General features: G+C 47.2%; 1 protein-coding gene and 1 pseudogene across 8 annotated transcripts in view; one reads left to right on the top strand and one right to left on the bottom strand.

Annotated features, from left to right (window-relative positions):
* Window positions 1–18,427, bottom strand: part of WHRN (whirlin) — a 105,041-nt gene extending 86,614 nt beyond the window's left edge. For 6 of the 8 annotated variants that reach the window (XM_063787563.1, XM_016961520.4, XM_016961522.4 and 3 more), the window contains exon 1: window positions 16,306–18,427. In XM_063787563.1, coding sequence (XP_063643633.1) covers window positions 16,306–16,923 — 618 coding nt within the window. In that variant the 5' untranslated portion in view covers window positions 16,924–18,427. Of the gene's footprint in view, window positions 1–2,095; window positions 3,377–16,305 lie in introns of those variants that run through there. The other 2 variants (XM_054659012.2, XM_063787565.1) reach the window with 2 other exon arrangements.
* Window positions 3,703–3,949, top strand: LOC107976756 (small EDRK-rich factor 2-like; annotated as a pseudogene).
* Window positions 18,428–18,884: the final 457 nt, after the last annotated feature.

The raw sequence follows: 18,884 nt of genomic DNA, 5'->3' as shown, positions 1-18,884 counted from the left end.
CTGGGTGGAGGCCTCGCAATGTCCTTCTCCCAAAGCAGTGCTCACTCTGGTGGAGAGATCCACACTCCTTCGTGCTTTCTTCCACAGTTTCCAAAAAGCTCCCAGTTTAGGCAAATCTTGGCTCTATCTTCCAATCATCTGGGGGCTAAATCTTGGGCCCTAAAGCACTGCAAAGCACCAAAATGAAAAGGGTAACCTGGTGGTGTCTTAGCGTGGGAACTCCCTCAAAAGGGTTTTCCAGTGGAAGGTACAGTTGCTAGAAAGCCATTCTCAAACAGTGTTCAACCCCTTCCTAGCTATGAGACTTCAGACAAGTTACTTAACTTCTCTGGCCTCAGTGTTCCCACCTATTAAAAGGGGCCATAACGCCTATGCTCATGGAGCTGTCATGTAAACTGAATGAGGGCCAATGAGAAAATGTGCACAAAGCATCTTGCACTGGGCAGGGCGCACAGGAGGTGCTTGGCAAATAGTGGGTAGCATTAGTAACAGCAAAATTACAGCGATGATGTCACATTTTATTCTTCCCACTGCACAGATGAGGAAAGCGATTCTAGGTGGTGAAGTGTCTATGCACGGTCACAGAAGATAAAAGGCAGGGCTTTTATACCTCTCTCCTCGCTTCTCTCCATTGCCCTCTCACCAGCAGTTTAAGGGGATTCACACCCCCTTAAACACCAGGCCAATCCTACACCTTGGCCCAAGACAGACAGGGGAGGGTTTTTAAAAAGGACATGGGCCTCACAGGATGTAAACAAAAGAAAGTCCCTTAGGGTCTTGAACCCCGAGCAGGTGCTGTGTCCAGCCACATGGACTGGAAAGTCCCTTCCCATTTAGCCCTGCTTTGAGGGAGGACAGAAATTGGTGATGCGGACTCTGCCCCAGTAGCATATTTTAATGTCATGAGAAAGTAAAACCCTAATTAGCACTCTGTCTTCCAAGCTCCTTCCATCTGTACCATTTTCATCTGTGTTAATTACCTCTTACAGGGACCACTAACTGCAACAGCTTCCCAGCCTCCTCTCTCAGCCCAGTCACTGCAGAGCAACCAGAGAATCCTTATAAAACATACGTGGATTCTGATCCTTCCCTGCCCCAAACTCTCCCCATTGCTTCTGCTATAAAACTCCCCACAGTGCATCTTGGGCCTGTGCGCCTGGTCCTGACGCCTGGCCAGCCTCATCTCCTGCCCTGGCACCTGAACTTTCTTATAGGATCAAGTACTCCAAGCTCTTTTCCACTTCAGGCCTTTGCACGTGATGCTCTGTCCCTGAAAGTACATATCTCAACATACTTACTTATGCAAATGATTATTTTATTATCTACACTCTTCTCAGTTGACCAGGAAAGCAAGAAATTGTTGTGGCTTGATCAGAGATGTATCAATAAATAGAAAACATAGGAGATGGTAAGAGATTCCACATAAAGAGACAGTGAAGAAATGAAAGGATGCTTTCTTCTTGGAATTGAACACCAATAAGGAAATTTACCTCTCCTGAAGTTACCAATGATTTCTCTAGTAGAATGGAAATAATCCATTAATTTCTCCTTTTGCCTTGGTTGCTAGGGGGCTCAGAATTCAATTTCAATATAAATACTGTTCCTATCAAAGGCACCACACACACATACACACACACGCACACGCACACACGCGCGCGCGCACACACACACACTTTCCAAGATCACTTCTGATTCCTCTACCTTTTTAATGAAGTGCTTTTCAGGTTAACTCACTCAATTACTTTTGACTTAAGTAAGAATCTTAATTATAAATGTATTAGCAAATAAGCAAATGAGATATGTAAAGTTTAAAGAGGGGGTTAAACTACACCATTCACATGGTAGATGCTCAATAAAACCACTGCTGAGTGAATAAACACTAAAATCGAAGCACATTTCTAGAATTAGATACCTTTTCTATGCAGCTGGAGATGGAGATCCTTTTTACAGATGCTTGGGCAATCATTCTGCTTTCTCCTCCTACCTCTCTCCCTCCACTCTATAGAAAGGCTCTGCAGCTACTGAGTTTGGTCTAAGAACACATGTCATTTGTAAACATTCTCTTAAACAAAAGTCCAAAAATTGTTATTCTTACATTATTTTGGAATGATGACATAACTGGGCAATGGTGAGGTAAGAATTCTGTTTCTCAAAGAACTGTGGCTTCACAGTAGCATCCTCAGCATCTGTGTGCTCATCAGGGAGCCAGGACCCGCGACACAGCCATGCCACGACATGGTCCATCTGCTCCGGCTCTGTGCGGCCATCTTGCTTCCTTGAGCTGCTGCATCCCAGGGTAAATCGAGTGGACCACAGAGCATTGGTGTGAACTCATCCAAGACCCCATCCCTGAAATGCAGCTCAACATAAGGATCATTAAATGAAATGACAACATACGTCAAAAAGAAATGCAAGGAAGCAGGTGATTCGACAATTGAGGAAATGTGAATACACAAGGATAAAGGCCAGGGGAGATGGCAGAGAAATGTACGATGTCCAGTTAGAAGGATGGGAACGTGGGTGTCTTCTCCCCTTTTCTGGTTTTCTTTAATGCTATTTAAATATGCCTTTAATTTGGGCCTCACGAAGTAGGTTTTTAAAAACCAACGGCTGGATAGGAGAGTATTTAAGGAAAGAAGAACATTTAAAGAAAAAGTTTTTTTAAAAAAAGATATAAAAACCAACTGTTCATTCCTTCCACCCTCTTTTCTTTAAGAGTTTGACCTTCTCTGAGGGTTCAATGTAAGGATGCAGAAGGAAACCTTTGCTTCCATGCTGGGAATGCCGGGATCTCAGAGGCTGGAAGAAAGACCTGACATTTTAAAGTCCCTGCTCTCCACTGTCATTGCTTCTAAATGTCTGGATGAGTTAAGGCTGTGTGAAAAGAAAAAAACATAAACCTTCAAAGAGAGGGATAAAATCCTGACCTTGGGAAGAATGCTACAAGAAATTTGCAACAAAGTGACAGATAGGCTGTCCACCCCTTTGCAAAACAACTCATAAGGACAGAACAGATTCCAGAAAGATATTGATTCCTCTTTAATGCAATTCTTCAATTATCCTCAAAGCCTGGCTTTTAGTCTGTTATAATTTAAGTAAATTGCTTTATAAATGTTCTTTTAAGTTTTGTCTGTTTATTCTTTTTTTTTTCTTTAAGGAAGAACAAGATTCTCAGAGTCATAAATATATTCACTCAAGATGAGCCCCAATGGGTTTGCAATGGCGCATTTTGTTGTCTGGGATCGATGTCCGAAGCACAGAGATCCATCAGGAATATCTGTTTATATCCATATCGTTTTCTCATTCCATGAATAGATACGTTGATGGGATTTAGTCTCCTCCCAGACTCTTGATAGCCCTGTGCCTCATCACTTTCTGACAATTCTCAGTTGAAAAGGTGATGGGCTTCCAATTTAATTCAAGCTCAGATGAAAAATCTGAATTCAAGGTGGATTAATCAGCCATTTCCTAAAAACCTACTCAGCCGATGTCTGAAAAATAATGATAGATTTGATGACACTGAAATGCAAAACTCTTGTGATAAATGGGCATAGGATATCAGTCAGTTATGCACGAAATATATACGTGTAAATACATGAACACACACACAAACAATAAACATGTAAAAGAGTTTAACTTCACTGCAACATGGGACAGAATGAGGGGATGCAACGGAGGCAGGTCGGAGCCGCTGCCATCACCATGACCTGTGGTAACCAGCAAGAGCTCCCCACCAGAAGAGTATGAAAAAGCAGAGCGCGCCTCGGTTAAGGGAAAGCACCAAGATGACAGGCTTTCTGCCGCCACCCGCAAGCAGAGGGACTCGGAGATCATGCAGCAGAAGGAGAAAAAGGCAAACGAGAAGCAGCAGGAACCCAAGTAGCTTTGTGCTTCGTGTCCAACCCTCCCGCCCTTTGCCTGAGTGCCTGGAGCCAGTCCCACCATGCCCGCGTCTCCTCCTGCAGGGCCCACAAGTCCCAGCCCTGATGGCTTCCCTGTGCCCTGAGTCTGCAGCGGGTCCCTTTTGTGCTTCCTTCCCCCATCAGGTGGCCTCTCTCCTCCTGGCTCACTCCCGGGGTGACAAGGTTACCCCTTCCCAGTGTTTTTTATTCCTGTGGCGCTCACCCCAAAGTATTAAAAGTAGCTTTGTAATTTGAAAAAAAAAAAAAGAGCTTAACTTCACTATTTAAGTTATGTAAATTAAAACAGGATACCTTTTTGTCTAAGAGATTGATAAAAATGGAAAAGAAATATAATACCCAGTGTCGGCATGGCTGGAGAAAAATGAAGAGCATCAACTGCTGTTAAACGCTGCTGGGAGGGAATATACAAAACAAATTCCGTCCCGGGGCAGTCTGGCAACAGTTAATCAGAAGCTTTAAAATTGCGCCTCTCCCCCGAGCCAATGCCACCTTTAGAAAGACAGCCCAAGGAATTATTAGAAATGTGCTTAAAGATGAATGTGCAGGGATGTCTAAAGCAGCAATATGGATAATATTAAAAAACAAACTGTCTAACAAGAAGAAATTAGTTAAATAAATCATGTACCTCTTCACTACGATATATTATGCAATCATTAAAAAATCACAGTGTAGAAACATTTATCAAGGTGGGAACACAGTCATCATACATCGCTTGGTGTAACGAATAGGCTAGATAACGATGCTCAGAATGGCAGCTTTGAGAAGAATTCCCAATATAAATGCATACACAGATGCACACAGGGTATTCTAATTGTCAATAGTGATTATTTCTGGCAGGTGAGTGGGTACAATTATTACTGACTTGGGGAGGGTCTTTTGGCATTTTTCTGAAGTTTTCAAGTTTTAAAAATTAAGTCCAGGCTCAGCGTGGTGACTCACACCTGTAGTCCCAGCAGTTTGGGAGGCGGAGGTGGGTGGATTGCTTGAGCCCAGGAGCTCATGACCAGCCTGCGCAACATGGTGAAACCCCACGTCTACAAAAGAAAAAAAAATAAACACACACACACAAATATATATACACACCACACTGGGCATGGTGGCGCAAGCCTGTAGTCCCAGCTACTCGGGAGGCTGAGGCAGGAGAATTGCTTGAGCTTGGAAAGTTGAGGCTGCAGTGAGCCAGGATCGCACCACAGCACTCCAGCCCGGGTGACTGAGCAAGGCCCTATCTCAAAAAGAGAAAAACAATTAAGTCCATATATGTTAGGTAATTAAAATAAAGAGGCCCGGCACAGTGGCTCACGCCTGTAATCTCAGTGTTTTGAGAGGCCGAGGTAGGAGAATTGTTTGAGCCCAGAAGTTTGAGACCAGCCTGGGCGACACAGTGAGACCTCATCTCTACCAAAAATAAACACAATTAGCCAGGTGTGGTGGTGCACACCTGTAGTCCCAGCTACTTGGGAGGCTGAGGCAAGCAGATCACTTGAGCCCAGGAGTTCAAAGCTGCAGAGAGCTGTTATCGCGCCACTGCACTCCAGCCTGGCCAACAGAATAAGACCCTATCTTTAAAAAAAAAAAAAAAAAAAAAAAAAGTGGGGGTGGGGGGGTGGGGAGAAAAAACGTTTTATTTAACAGCCTAGACAAATTCCTCTATTCCATTTGTTTCCTATGACCAAACAAAATGCCCCTTTAACTTGTCCAGTCTGTGACAGCAGAGTTAATGACCACCAGCCTTTCACATGAGGCCCAGGAGAGAGACCCTCCTCTCATCCTTGAAGTGTGCTGATCAGGCAGTGTAGACAAATTCAGAGACTCCACCATTCAATGAGATAATTTCACAAGTCACCAGTTATCTATCAGGGAATTTCCACAGACAACGTACAAAATGAAAACCTGACAAAGGTCAAGGCACGGTGAGAGAGATAAGAGAGAGGAAAAGGGAAAAAAACAAAAAGGAAAAAGTGCCCAACGCCACCTCTGTCCCTGAAATCTAGTCAATAAAATGCATACAGTGTGCCCAGGGGAGAACAGGGAAGCTGCAGCCTAGGTTTTCTCATCAAATAGCTACAAAGCCATTTCCACAAGGAAAAAACTCAGGGAGGAAACGCACATTTACTGAACTCCTGCTCTTGCCAGCACCACGCTGGGCTGTATGCCGTGCTTCTCTGTTAGCAGCCAGCCGAGAGCCCTGGCAATGAGCATGCACTTTGGAGGCCAGAATACCTGGGTTCAAATCCTAGTCCCACCACCCCTGACTGTGTGCCCCTGACTGTGTGCCCGTGATGGGTCACCTCCTCTTCCAATTCTCAGAGTCCTCTCCCGGGGGGGTATGGTGAAGTGTCAGTGGGGGATTTACATGAAACCCACACAGAGCTTGTGATGTCACAGAAGATTCCCAGTGGTGGTGATATTTTTTAGTGCGCTAAGTACTGTAAACATCTTGTGCGTGTTATCTGTTTTGTACCTTCTACATTGCCAGGAAGAGCAGCATCTGGTAGGAAAACAGATCCCAACACAGGAGTTTGAACATGGTAAATGATCATCAAATGTTCAGACCAATAGATGCACCCAGTGCTTTAACACATTGTCTGCATAATCTTCAGTATCCCCATTTTAGAGATGAGGAAACCTGAACAGAGAAGGTAAGTAACTTGTCTGCTACTTTACTATTATTCCCATCACAATTTCACTGAAGAGGAATCTGAGAATCAGAGAGGTTAGGAAGCTGGTTCAAGGCCCCACAGCTAGAAAGTGGCAGAGCCAGTCTTGGAAACCCAGGGCTTCGGAGCTCAGGCTCGAGCACTGTGGGGCATCCCTTCTCTCTGCTGTTGGGGCAAAGACGCAATCCCTCAAGTCAACAAAACCTAGGTGTAAATCCTGGCTCTGTCACTTTCCACCTTTGGGATGACTGGCAAGTGACAAACTCTTGGCGATTTTGGAAAACAAAGTGATGAAAATGATACCTACTTTAACTTCACAGGGTGATTATGAGGCTTAAGTGAGTTTATACACATACATTGAAAACAGTGTCTGGCTCATTCTAAGCCCTCTATCAAAGGTTATTATCATACAATGAGCAACAAAGAAAAGAAAACACCAAGAAATGCATTATCTGTGTCATGACAGAAGTGAGAAAGGCCATGACACTGGGGGCTGGGGGGGGCGGGTTTCAGGAGAGAAGAGCAGGCTCCTCAGGATGGGGACAGCGGCAGAGGTGAGCAGGCAGGTCCTCTGGAGAGGACGTACTGAGGTTGCACCTAACAGGATAAGTGGTGTCAACAGGTGGAGAGAGTGAAAGCCTTGCTTCAGAGGAGGGTATGTTGCTTGCTTGGCCAAGAGTGGACACAACTTGGGGAACAGGACTGCTGGTAAAGATCAGAGCATGGGCAGCCCAAACACCAGGTTGAGGAGCTTGGCGTCTGCCCTGCAGGCTCCCAGCTCAAGAGCAGGGTTGTAGGCAGGGCACAGCTTGATGAGATATGTATTTAGAGAGTGTACCCGGTCACCAGGATGGACATCAGACCGGTGGGCAGACGAGCAAGACAGGAGACAGAAAGGCTGGCCAGGAGGATGCTACAGTTCGGCAGTGCTGGTGGCGATGGTGGTGACGGGGAAGAGGGAGGTGTGGTCTGAGAAGTGCTGGAAAGAAGTAAAGCCTGGAGAGTCCAGCCTCCCTGGGGCTGGTGCAATACTCAAGTGGGAGAAAGTGGGGAACAAGAGCAGGGGAAATATCCACAATTTAAGAGCGAGAGAAAGCACAACGAGAAGGCAATTAAAAAATAGATAAATACACTAAAAGGAGGCACAGATCCCGTGCAGAGACAACAAGGCTAGAAGATGGGTGGATATGCAGACATTTGGGGAAAGAGGAATTTGAGGGAGAGCTGTACATGTATATGGACCTGAGAAGCAGACTTAAAAATCTCAGGATTGGAAGGACTTGCAGGAGGAGAGGGGCTCAAGAGAGTCAGGGAAAATTTGGGAGAAATGTATGATTCTCTAAAGAGAAAGAGGAGGGAGGCAGAAGGAAAGAGATGAAGAAAAGGAAAAGGGTACACTGGGTCCAAACACTACAAAGGATGCCACCCCTCCGTCCAGGGACAGGAGGATGGACATGGCAGAAGGAAAATCCCTCCCCTGACTTTCAAAGTTTTCCTATCCACATGGGAGGTTAATTTCTGAAAGCTGGACCACGTTTCTTTTCTTAATCAGAAACCTCTTAATGAGACTTTGTACACCTTTTCAGATGTAGCTCAAATAAATTACAGGGTTTTTTTTTTTAAGTGCAAAAGCCCATGTTAACAAATCACCAATTTCACCTACATTAATTGCTTTAATGGGCTCTAAAAACAGCCACCTCCTCTCCCTCCTCATCAGGGTCCCTGGGGAGGCCATCAGGGAAGGTTGCTGGGAAACGAAGTTATGGATGCAGCTGATCCAGGGGACAATGCTGTCACACTGTGGGTCATGCAACTGTCTGGTATGCCACCCACATTGTTATAAGGCCTCACAGATAATCAGAAGGGACGGTGGGGGGACACAAAATTCTATTCAACCACCAGGCTTTATTACTGCTATAAAGCAAAAATGCCGATGCCAAAAGTCAGATAGGAGCAATTACATTTTTAAAGAAACTCTGTCTATGTGGGGATATTGACTACATTCAGTAAATGACTCTGCAATTCAAACAGCTACAGTGGATCACATGGGCCCTGAGTCCAGTATTTTCTTCCAATGCCACCTAAAAAAATCCAATCAACCAAACAAACAAAAAAACTAAGCAGGCATAACAGAAGACTTTCAAAGACAAGCGAAGGCAGTCCATACCATTTTTCATTACAATGCTTGCAGCGGGACCTCCACTGCCATATTTTCCAGACTTTTGATGTTCAACAGCAACAATGACATGTTTGTGAGGACTATGGGCCAGGTTTGGTGGTAGGATATCTGAGTAACAGAAAGGCAAAGGGACCTGCCCAAGGTCACAGCCAAGTTACACTGTCAGATGAACCCAGGTCCATCTCCAAAACCCATCTCTAACCTCTTGGGTACATACCACCCTTCCTCAGATTTTCCAGTATGTCAGTTGACCTTACACAAGTGGAATCTTGCTGCAAGATAGTTAAGGATGGGGACAGGAAAGGTTCACCTCTCTGGTCAAGTCTTTATGGGGATAAACAGTGTTGGGGATGGAGGAATCCTAAAGGAAGACAGTGTTTCCCAAACTTTAGCATGGTTAAGGCCTGGCTGGGGAGTTTGTTAATTCCTAAGCAAGCTAACATTGTAAATTACCACTTCTAAGGCTCTAACACACAGGTATTTGGGAATATCCTTTTTTACATCATTTTACTCTGTTCTTCCCTGCAGCCTACAGCTTTAGAATCCAGGAAAGAGGACATTTGGGGACCTGTTTATGGAAGGCTGATATATTTGCTTTGCATACAGAGTTGAGAGGATGCTGATATTAGGAAACTCAGGTGGAGAGAAAAAAAATCATGACGAAACTGGCTGCTAACTGAAGCAAAGCCACAGCCAATTTAGCAAAAGGAACACAAATTCTCAAACGGGGAAGGAGCCAAAGGTGCTGGGACTGTAAAGGAAGAAAAAATAAATCCATTTATGCATGCTCAGAGAATAAAGCAGCTTTTAAGCCTATGTGTGGTTACTGGAAACTTGGCCTTCACCCAAAATGCTGGGTTTCTAGAAACCTGAACAGTTTTTGTTTTTTGTTTTAAAAAAAAAAAAAGAAAGAAAAAGAAAAAAAAAAAGAAAGAAGCCCAAAAGCCAGAAGATATATCTCACCCAAAATTGGTTCATTGATTGCTTCAGAATGCATACATAATTCTATTTTGGAATCAAAGACACAATCAGGCTGCTGAAATAACTCACTTCTGGGGATGCGGTTTGAAAATTAAGAGCAAAGTGACAAATGAACTAGCTGAAAGGGTCTTGTAGAGTGGCTCTGGGCTTCAGGGGAGGAGAAAAGCCATTGAGTATCCAGGCACAGACCACATTTTTTTTTAAAGGTCTTACACTGAAATAGCAGAGGGTTCCAAATGTTGCCACACCTAGTAGTCATTTGCTCCCCACAGCCACCTGGGAAGGAGGCAGGTGGGAGGTAGTTATGCCCATTTCACAGCTCCAAAGACTGAGGTTCAGAGATGTCACGTGAACTGCCCACGGCCACAAAGCCAGCTTGGTGGTAAAGCACACATTTTTGTCTAGCACCCACAACACTGCCATACACAGACTTCCTTCAGATCTCACTCTCAGGAGCTGGGGAATTCTGAATTCACTAGCGCTGGATTAGGAGCAAGATCATTCCATTCATTCGGCAAATATTTATTTATATATTAAAGCACCTACTGTGTGCCGGGAGCTGGGGATGCGTGAATGAGCAAGGCAGATCAAATCTTGGTTATCCTGGAGCAAACTTGTAATGGGGGAGGCAGACCATAAAAAGACATAAAGAAATTTCCTTTTAGTAGTGACAAATGGGCTGCAGGACACTAAAGCCAGGCAAAAGGATAGAGGAGTGGGCAGGTAGGGGTACTACTTCAGAGAGGGTGGTAGGGATGCAGAAGCATGAGAATGTCACAGCACTGTAAATGCTGGGTGACCTGTGGCCACGGATGGGTCTCTATCCCCCAAGGACAGAGGTCATGTCCTATTCATCTCTGATGTCTAAGTATCAGCCACAGGCCTGTGTGTGGTAAGCACTGCTCAGAGAATGTATGGATGCATGTCTCTACTCGACGATGGAACAGGCTGAAATACACCACTCTCCCTTGATATGTAGGTCTCAGACCGCCCCCCGACCTTAGTAAGGTGAAGTCTCTGGGTGGTTCTTAAAAGGCCCTCAAATGTCAAGTACAAAATGTGACATCTGCCACACTTTCTAGTAAGGGGACTGGCTGGCATTGTCTTCCAGGAGGCTGACTACAAAATCCTTGGGCTGGGGTCCAAGCAGGGAGGCCACTTGGTTCCTAATCCCAATGGGGACCTTGAGCTCCCCAGTTCCATCTCCTTGAGCATGACCCTCCTCGCCTGCCTGCCTCCCCTGGGGAAGGTTAAAGGGAACAGGAGGGACAAAGCACCCAGCACACAGTAGGTAATCGTTAATGTCAGTCTCCCCTGTTCCCAACAGGCTTCCAATAAAGTAAAGTGCAAGTGCAATGTAAATTACATACTCCAGGTGACAATGATGTGTCAATGTAGGTTCATCAATTGTTGATAATGGGGGCGGCTAGCATGTGTCCACTATATGGGAAATCTCTGTATCTTCTGTTCAATTTTGCTGTGAACCGAAAACTGCTTTAATAAATAGTCTATTGAAAAAATAAATAACCACAAGTGCACTTGCCCCATGATGCTGCTTCCTGCAGCTGACATCAGGAACGCACGGAAAAAGAATGGAGAGAGAGTGATTCCTATTCTCTGCACCCTTTCCGCTTGCCAGGCTTTAACAGTAAAAGGCCAATGTCAGCAGCACAAAATCTTAAAAATCACCCCTACCCTGGGGCATGATTAGAAGTCTGCGTGAGTTCAGAGTTAATATCAGATTCTTCCTCAGGAATTTAAAAAAGAAGTCAGTTTTGAAAGATTTGTATTTCAACCTCCAGATACCTCCAGCCATTTAATGTCATTCTTTCCAATCAGATTCGCTGGTCCTGGCTGAGGATTAGTCTGGGGTCCCTGAGAAGGGTAAACCAAAGGCTTCCCTTCCAGGTCATAAAAGAACCTTGCAAGAAATCACCAGTTGGAGCCTAATCCCCTATGGACGCCTGCTTCGGTGCAAAGCCCTTTGCAGGATGGAGGGGGGATTATGACTCTGAGGAGACTGTACATGTGCTTCAAGCTTGAGCAGTCAGGCACATGAGCGAGGGGCTGCAGGCGCTGACAGGTGCAGGCAGGCTGTGTACCGCCGGTGCGGCTGCCGGCAGGCAGAGTTGGAAAGCAGCAACACACGCACAATCCAATTGGTCGGGGGGTTAAAGAATCACACTTATCTTTGCAGCTCCAACCAACTGATGAATTGATGGCAAGTAATAAACAACGCTGGGTTTGTCAGCAGAGGAGAATGACAGGAAAACAAGACACTAGCGCTGGTGTGGTTCTATATCTCTTTCATGTCCAGCTTCAAGTCAGGAGGCAAGAATTTTCTATAAAAATACCGATTTTTTTTAAGGGCATTCTCTTCCATCCTACAAAATGCTTCTTTGATTTAAAGAGTAAATAACCAGATGAAAGAGGATTTTGTCCTACCTAGGCATTAAATTTTCTAAAACCTTGAGCGTCAGCTTGAGCCTACTAAATATACAAGACTAAATTAAAGAAATGGATATGCAGCAGCCACAAATCTACTCAATAATGGGCTTATTAATAAGTGAGCTTTTCTACATGTCATTGCTGGCAGGACTCACAGGACCCAAGAGTGAAAACAGGGCCAGAGGAAGGTCTGTGCACGCCATGGTGCCACGGTTTCCAAACTGGACACAGGAACGAGACCGGGGCAGAAGCTACATTTCAGACATAAAGTTGGAAGAGGTAATAATTCGCAATGGCTTCAGCTAACCATGCACAATGGGAAAAGGACAATTGTGTCATTTAGAACGTGCTGGACTAAATATAATGTCTTATATTAACATGGACAGATTCTTTCCAGGTTATTATGCAAAGGGAGGGAGGGTGCAATCACTCTAATTAAATGAAATTACCGTTTTTAACTTCTGGAATATTTCAATTCTAATACGCTCCTTGAATCCACCCATGGGGGTGCTGAGGCCATAAGGAAGCCGTTTAATTTTTATTGAGATGAAACACACACATATATGCACATATCCCAGCAGTACCCCGCTACCCTGTGTTCTGCTACCCGCATAACCAGGAGATTCAGAAGGCAAGTGAGCAAGTGAATTTGATTTTGAATGCTCCCAGGGCGGTGCTGTTTGTGCCAGAATCCTATTGTTTCCTCATTTGCTCCGAAACAGCACCAGGGTTGGTGTTTGTGGGTCAAGAGACAGCAGTCAAGCTCTCGTCAGTACAGTGTATAACCCATTAATTTCCTGATATAGTAGGATGCTACACAAGAGTGCCAAGATCCTCATCTCCCAATCCTTAGCCAACTTTCCTTATTCTGCCTTAAATGAAAGCAATTTCAAAAGAACAAGAAAACATCAGATTAGACATTCTAAATGCCTCCTGTGTAGCACATACCAAGCAAATCACAGACTGTCCAAGCTGGAAGGGATCTTGGACAGCTCCTGGCCCATCCACCCTGGAACCCAGAGAGGGTCAGTGACTTGCCCAAGGTCACACAGGAAGTATGCAGCAGGGCCTAAGGCAGCATCCCTGGTCTGTGGACTCTCTGGCCAATTTATCAAGCATATTTGGCTAAAAACCTTTGAAAGGTCTACTTTTTTATTATTATTAGTTTGGCTCCTGTTCAAGATATTTTTTCAAAAATCAAACATTTCAACATAATTGCAAATAGTCCATGGCTTACCTTATCTGGACCTGTCACTGCTGATTTTGTAAATGGGTTTCAAGAGAGGGGTGGAAGCCCCAATGGATACAGGATCAAATCCTCACTGAACTGCTTCAGGTAACAATGGATGCTTGATTAATCAGAAAGAGAAGTGGAAAAAACTTTGCTCGACCCACTCTTTAAAAAGCTGCAACATTCCTTTATTCATAAATTATTAGGTAACTTGATTCCTAAAATGTAATTTAATTTTTATTACACACACACACACACACACACACACACACACACACACACACTGAATCTCTCCGTTTGGGAAGCTCAGAGGATCTCCTCCCCCTCACCCCACCTTCCATCGCAGGAAAAAAATATTGTTAAGACTGAAAACACATCTTCTACTAAATGCAATGTGGTATCCTAGAATAAAATAAGGACACACGCAGAAAAACTGGTGAAATTTGAATGAAGTCTGAAGTCCAGTTAACAGTAATGTACTTTTACCATAAAATCCCCGACATGGTGACTCGCAGCACTGCAGTATACAAAGAACGGCTCCCCGTGGAGAAATCCTGGTTAAGGGCAGTCTGTGCCTAGTAGAAAAGCTGGGGCCTCTTTCAGCTTTCAGTTAAGGGGCTTTTCGCTCTTAATTTTGTGGAAATGTGTCAACAGTTCTCCAGGTGTTCTTTTAAACTGTCCCTGAAACTACACGAGGAGTGCCATGGCCTCGGGGAAGAAGTTCCGCCTCCTCCGTTTTAAATTCCACCCACCAAAGAAAAGTCTGTCCTCTTTTCCTCCTGGGGTTAATGTAACACAAAGCAGCCATCATTTTGCCTGTTGCTTCTGAAGGGTCCAAAGGGTCCACGTCAGGCAGGTTATGTGTCCCGCCATGGCTAGAAGTGGGGTGACCCTGGGGCAAGAGCTCATTTTGCCAAAGTAGCCACCTCTGTTGGGAAAATGACAGTCAAGAGACAGAGCTGCTCAGCTCACACAGGCTCCTGCGCCACAGGCTCCCACACTTAAAGGACAGCTCTGCTCCTATCAACCTCTCCCTTGCCGGCAAGGGTTTATTCTCAGGCTTCAAAAACTACGACATGGAGAGTTTAGGTTTTACTCTGGAAGCAGCAAGAGTAAACAAACAAGCTAAAGGCTGGTGCTGCTCTGAGTCACAGTTTAACAGCACCATGGTGTTATTGAGGGAGATTCAGAGAGAAGATCTGGAGCGGGCTCAATGAAATGGTGGTGGGGGAAGGCGGGGGTGGCAGGCGGGGAGCACTGCTGGTAAACTGAAACTCACAGCCAAGCAGCTTGACCTTTATGGCACAGCTGAGTCTGGGGTGCAAATTGAAGGGACAGTCTGCGTTTTGAATGCCCAAGGTAACTGACAGCCTTTCCAAAGCATATCACCTTATCACCTTGTGACCGTTAAGTTACCCAAGTCTTTTTAAATTGCCACTAAAACTGAATCCCCATTTACAAATGATCATTTGCCTCAAGTATCTTTAGTGCATAAATTTATCATCTGGGAACTCCAGACCTTTTAAGGCCAAGGCTAGTGGACTACTTCTTTATAAATATATGGAATGCTAAACAAAGGGAAAAGATTGATAGAGGGGGAAGAGGAATTGTTGCATGGAAACTCACAACGAGCTTTGCCCACTGCACACTGATGCAGTATAAACCGATCGGCCTTTTTCCAGAAGCTGCAAAGAAGTTTCTGAAAGCCTCAAGGGCTTCCTCCAAAGGGGTCGATGGGCTGGGAAGCAAATGAGGGAAGCCACCATCAGGTGCACAGCCAGGGAGACGGCTCAAGACTCACCTGGACACAGGCCACTGAACGGCACTCAGGAGGAAGTAGTCGTGGGCCTCTGCTGCCTAGGAGTTTCCCAGCAGCCAGCAGGCCCTCAGCTGGAGTTCAAAACACCTGCGCTGGCGGGGAGTGGGGGTTTACAGAACAGTCCAACCCCCTGAGAAGCATTTCTCTGCAGAAGCAGAGCATGTGTCCCTTTTCCCCCAAACTCTTCACTTCTTGTACGCAAAAGAGGTCGGGGGAGGGGGGAAGGGGGAAAAATGCCTGCAAAGGATCCATGAATCCACCCTGGACCCAACACTATCCATCATACTCCAACTGGTTTTCAGTAGCCCTGGGCTGTAGATCAGTAAGCACACACACTCCTTTAAAAAGCATGATTAAATCCCTGGAAGCCTGTTGTCATGAGGTTATATTTCTCAATTAACAGATGGCAGAAAGGACAAACACTCTCAGGGGCTAGGGAATTTATTTTTTACATTCAGGCAGGAGTCTCATTTCCAAAAAGGTTAGGGACCGCTTATTTGGTCCAGTGGCCCCATTTTCCAAGTGGAGAACAAGAGGTCCTGAGAGGGCAAGTGACTTGCTTCAGGATACACAACCTGGTCCAAAAACAGCAGCGTCAAGTCAGTGCACTGTGGATCACACAAACGGCCTCCTCAGGCCACTTAAGAGCTAACAAAACTTTGTTTCAGGGAAAAACAAAAAACAAAAAACCACAGAATGGCAGTAGCAAAGGCCACCTAATTATGCCAAGCAGAGATTTTATCTCTTTTAATGCTCATAAGAATCCACAGCCCTATTCACACATTGTAACCACACATTTGCTCAAGTATTTGTTACTATCGCCTGCACTAGCCTTTAAGCCTCACAAAGGCAAGGGCCATGTCTGTGCAGAACTACGTTCCCAGTGCCTGAGAGCTATTTGCTCTGTAAGCTATACATTCCTGTTTTAAAGTATTTAAAAAAAAAAAAAAAAAGCCCAGAAAGGCCAAGTGATTCACCTAAGGACACACAGCATGGAGTTACTGAAAAAGCTGTGCCACTCTGTCCATACTCTGCCCCAGACTCTCTCCAAACCACAGCCTTACCTTGACGGCCTCCGCGTGGGTCACCCGGGCCAGGGATTTGTCGTTGACGCGCAGAATCTGGTCCCCGACCCGCAGTCCTTCCTTCTCAGCTAGAGAGCCTGGTTCCACCAGAGACACGTAGATGCCCACGCCGTGCTCCGAGCCCCCACGGATGCTGAAGCCCAAGCCCTCGTGGGCCTTGGCACGCCGCAAACTCACCAGGCGCACCTCCCCTGGCCCCGCGCCGTCGGGGCCGCCCCAGGCGGGCTGCCTGTAGGGGGTGGTGGCGGGCAGGTAGAGGCCCTCGGCCGTGTATTGGTCGAAGAGCAGCTGGTCGGAGCGCGGGATGACCAGACGAAGCATGGGCAGCAGGCGCCGCTTGACCGGACTATCCAGCAGCACGCGCAAGGTGCGGACCAGGTCGAAGACGTTGCGGCGCGCGTGGTAAGCGTTCAGGCAGTGGGTGAACTGCTCCCGCTCCGCCTCGCTCAGCAGCGCGGTCAGCGCCTGGTGCAGCTGGCGCACGTTGGCAGACAGTAACCGCAGCCCCGCGCCCCCGCCGCCGCCCGCCCCGGCCGCCGAGCCCAGCGAGCCGGTGGAGGACGAGCTCACCGACAGGCCGTCCAGCGGCGCGTTCATCTCCACGCCGAGGCCGGGCCGGGCTCTGAGCGCGCGGGGTGTGGGCGGTGCCGCTGTCCTCGCGGGTACTGGCTTGACAGCTGGATCCCCGGGAGCGCGGAGACGACGGCTGGAGCCTGGGTTTGGGGAGCACGGGTACAGTGGCTGGATCCTAGGGGGTCGCGGAGACCGCTGCTAGAGTCCCGGAGGCGCGAAGACGGCGGGGGTCGCGAACCTGGAATCCGGGGGACGCGGAGACGTCGGCGGGTTCCTGAGAGACACAAGAGTTGGCTGCTGGGGCCCGGAGGTGGCGGAGACTGCTGCTGGAGTCCGGGGGGCGCGGGGTCAGCAGCTACATTCTGGAGGGCACGGAGACGACGGGTGGCTGGAGTTTGGGGGCGCCGCAAAGCTGACCTGACTGCCCCGTCACACCATGCCCGGGGCTCCCCCAGCCGGGCGCCCGTTCCTAGGGCTGGGGGACCCCAAAGTCAGAAGTTGGGGCGGAGGGCGCTCTAGTCCCAGAGCACTCCGGAGAGTGGCAGGCGGTGAAGCGGCGCGGGCGTCCGACAAGGGGTGCGGGGCATGTCCGGGGCAGCCCCGGGATGCAGCCGCCCGGGGAGCCTCCGCGCCTCTGCGCCGCCCGGCCGCAAGCCCGGACTTTGCGAACTGTTGAGCCACCGGGGCCGAGTCTTCCAGCGAGTTCCGACGCCGTCTCGTTGCCAGCCCGGCCCGGGCCCCGCCCCCTCGCCCCTCCTCCTGCCCGCCCCCTCCCCCCCGGACTCCTCAGGAAATGACGTCCCGCCCGGTGCGCCTGGCCGTTGCCTGGAGACGGGGTGAAACAGTCCAGCCCCAGGGAAGAAAGGGGTGAACGCGGCGGTAGGGGTGGGAGGAGCCCCCGCGTCCCCTACCCCGCCGGCAGAGCCGGGAGCGGGGCTCAGAAACAGCGCTCTTCGGCGGTCGCAGCGAGGGCCGGCACCAGGATCGCTTTGGAGTAATTAGCCGGCTAGCTAATTCACAATTCGGGGGGAAATCGTCAAGTTTTTTGTTTGTTTGATTTTTGCTTCCAAAATACTGGGCACTTCAGTCTCGGTTTTCTTCCTTACAATGTGGCGCTCCCCTCCTGCACGCGCCCTGACATGACAAATTCCAGGGTTTATGTGGACGGTCGTTGGCCACCTACTGTGTGCGAGAGACGAATACAAGCATAGACTGCTGTCTGCCGGAGTCAACTCCGTGGCAGGGATGGATCAGGCTGGACCCCTTCCCAGTCTCCATTGCAAGGGAAAAGCCACTTTCAGAAATATTATATAAAGTGTACACCCCACGCTCGCACACACACATACAAATGAGCGCATATAAAACTGGTGAAATCTGAGTAAGGTGGGTGGATTGTATCAATGTCAATGTCCTGGTTGCCATCGTGTCAACATCGGGAGAAACTGGGTGAAGGGTACATGGCATGTCTATGTATTATTTCTTACAACTGCATTTGGATCTACAATCTCAAAATAGAAATTAAAAATATACATATGTGAAGTGGCTTGGAGAAAAATCTCTTCTATGCTCTCCCATCCCTAGGCAAAATGGGAAGATACACCCAGGTGTGCCCTGGAGTCCGTCGTCACCCACCCAATCCCCCAAATAAGATTTAAGTAAAATCCTGTGCTTTTATTCTAATGGGGAGCTTCATAGTGCTACACACACACACACATACACACACACACCCTACCTCACACACATCCCTTCCAACCTGAGCTGCCTCTCCTAAGCTACTCTTCTATGTATTTTTCGTAAAAGTCTTCCAGAATTTCCATTGCAGAGCCAGCTGACATCTATCCAGGGTAGGGCAAGATGGAGGAGTACCTGGAGGATTTGGTTTGTGGTGGACCCAGAAGGATAGATCATTCATTTATTCATTCGTTTATTTATTTATTTATTTGGTCGCTTTTCATTCAACGTTTTTGAAGCATCTGCTCTGTGCT

This window comes from Pan troglodytes, chromosome 11 (assembly GCF_028858775.2).
Source record: "Pan troglodytes isolate AG18354 chromosome 11, NHGRI_mPanTro3-v2.0_pri, whole genome shotgun sequence".
Taxonomy (NCBI): Eukaryota; Metazoa; Chordata; class Mammalia; order Primates; family Hominidae; genus Pan; species Pan troglodytes.
Note: the sequence above shows the minus strand (reverse complement) of the source record. Positions and strands in the feature narration are given on the sequence as shown.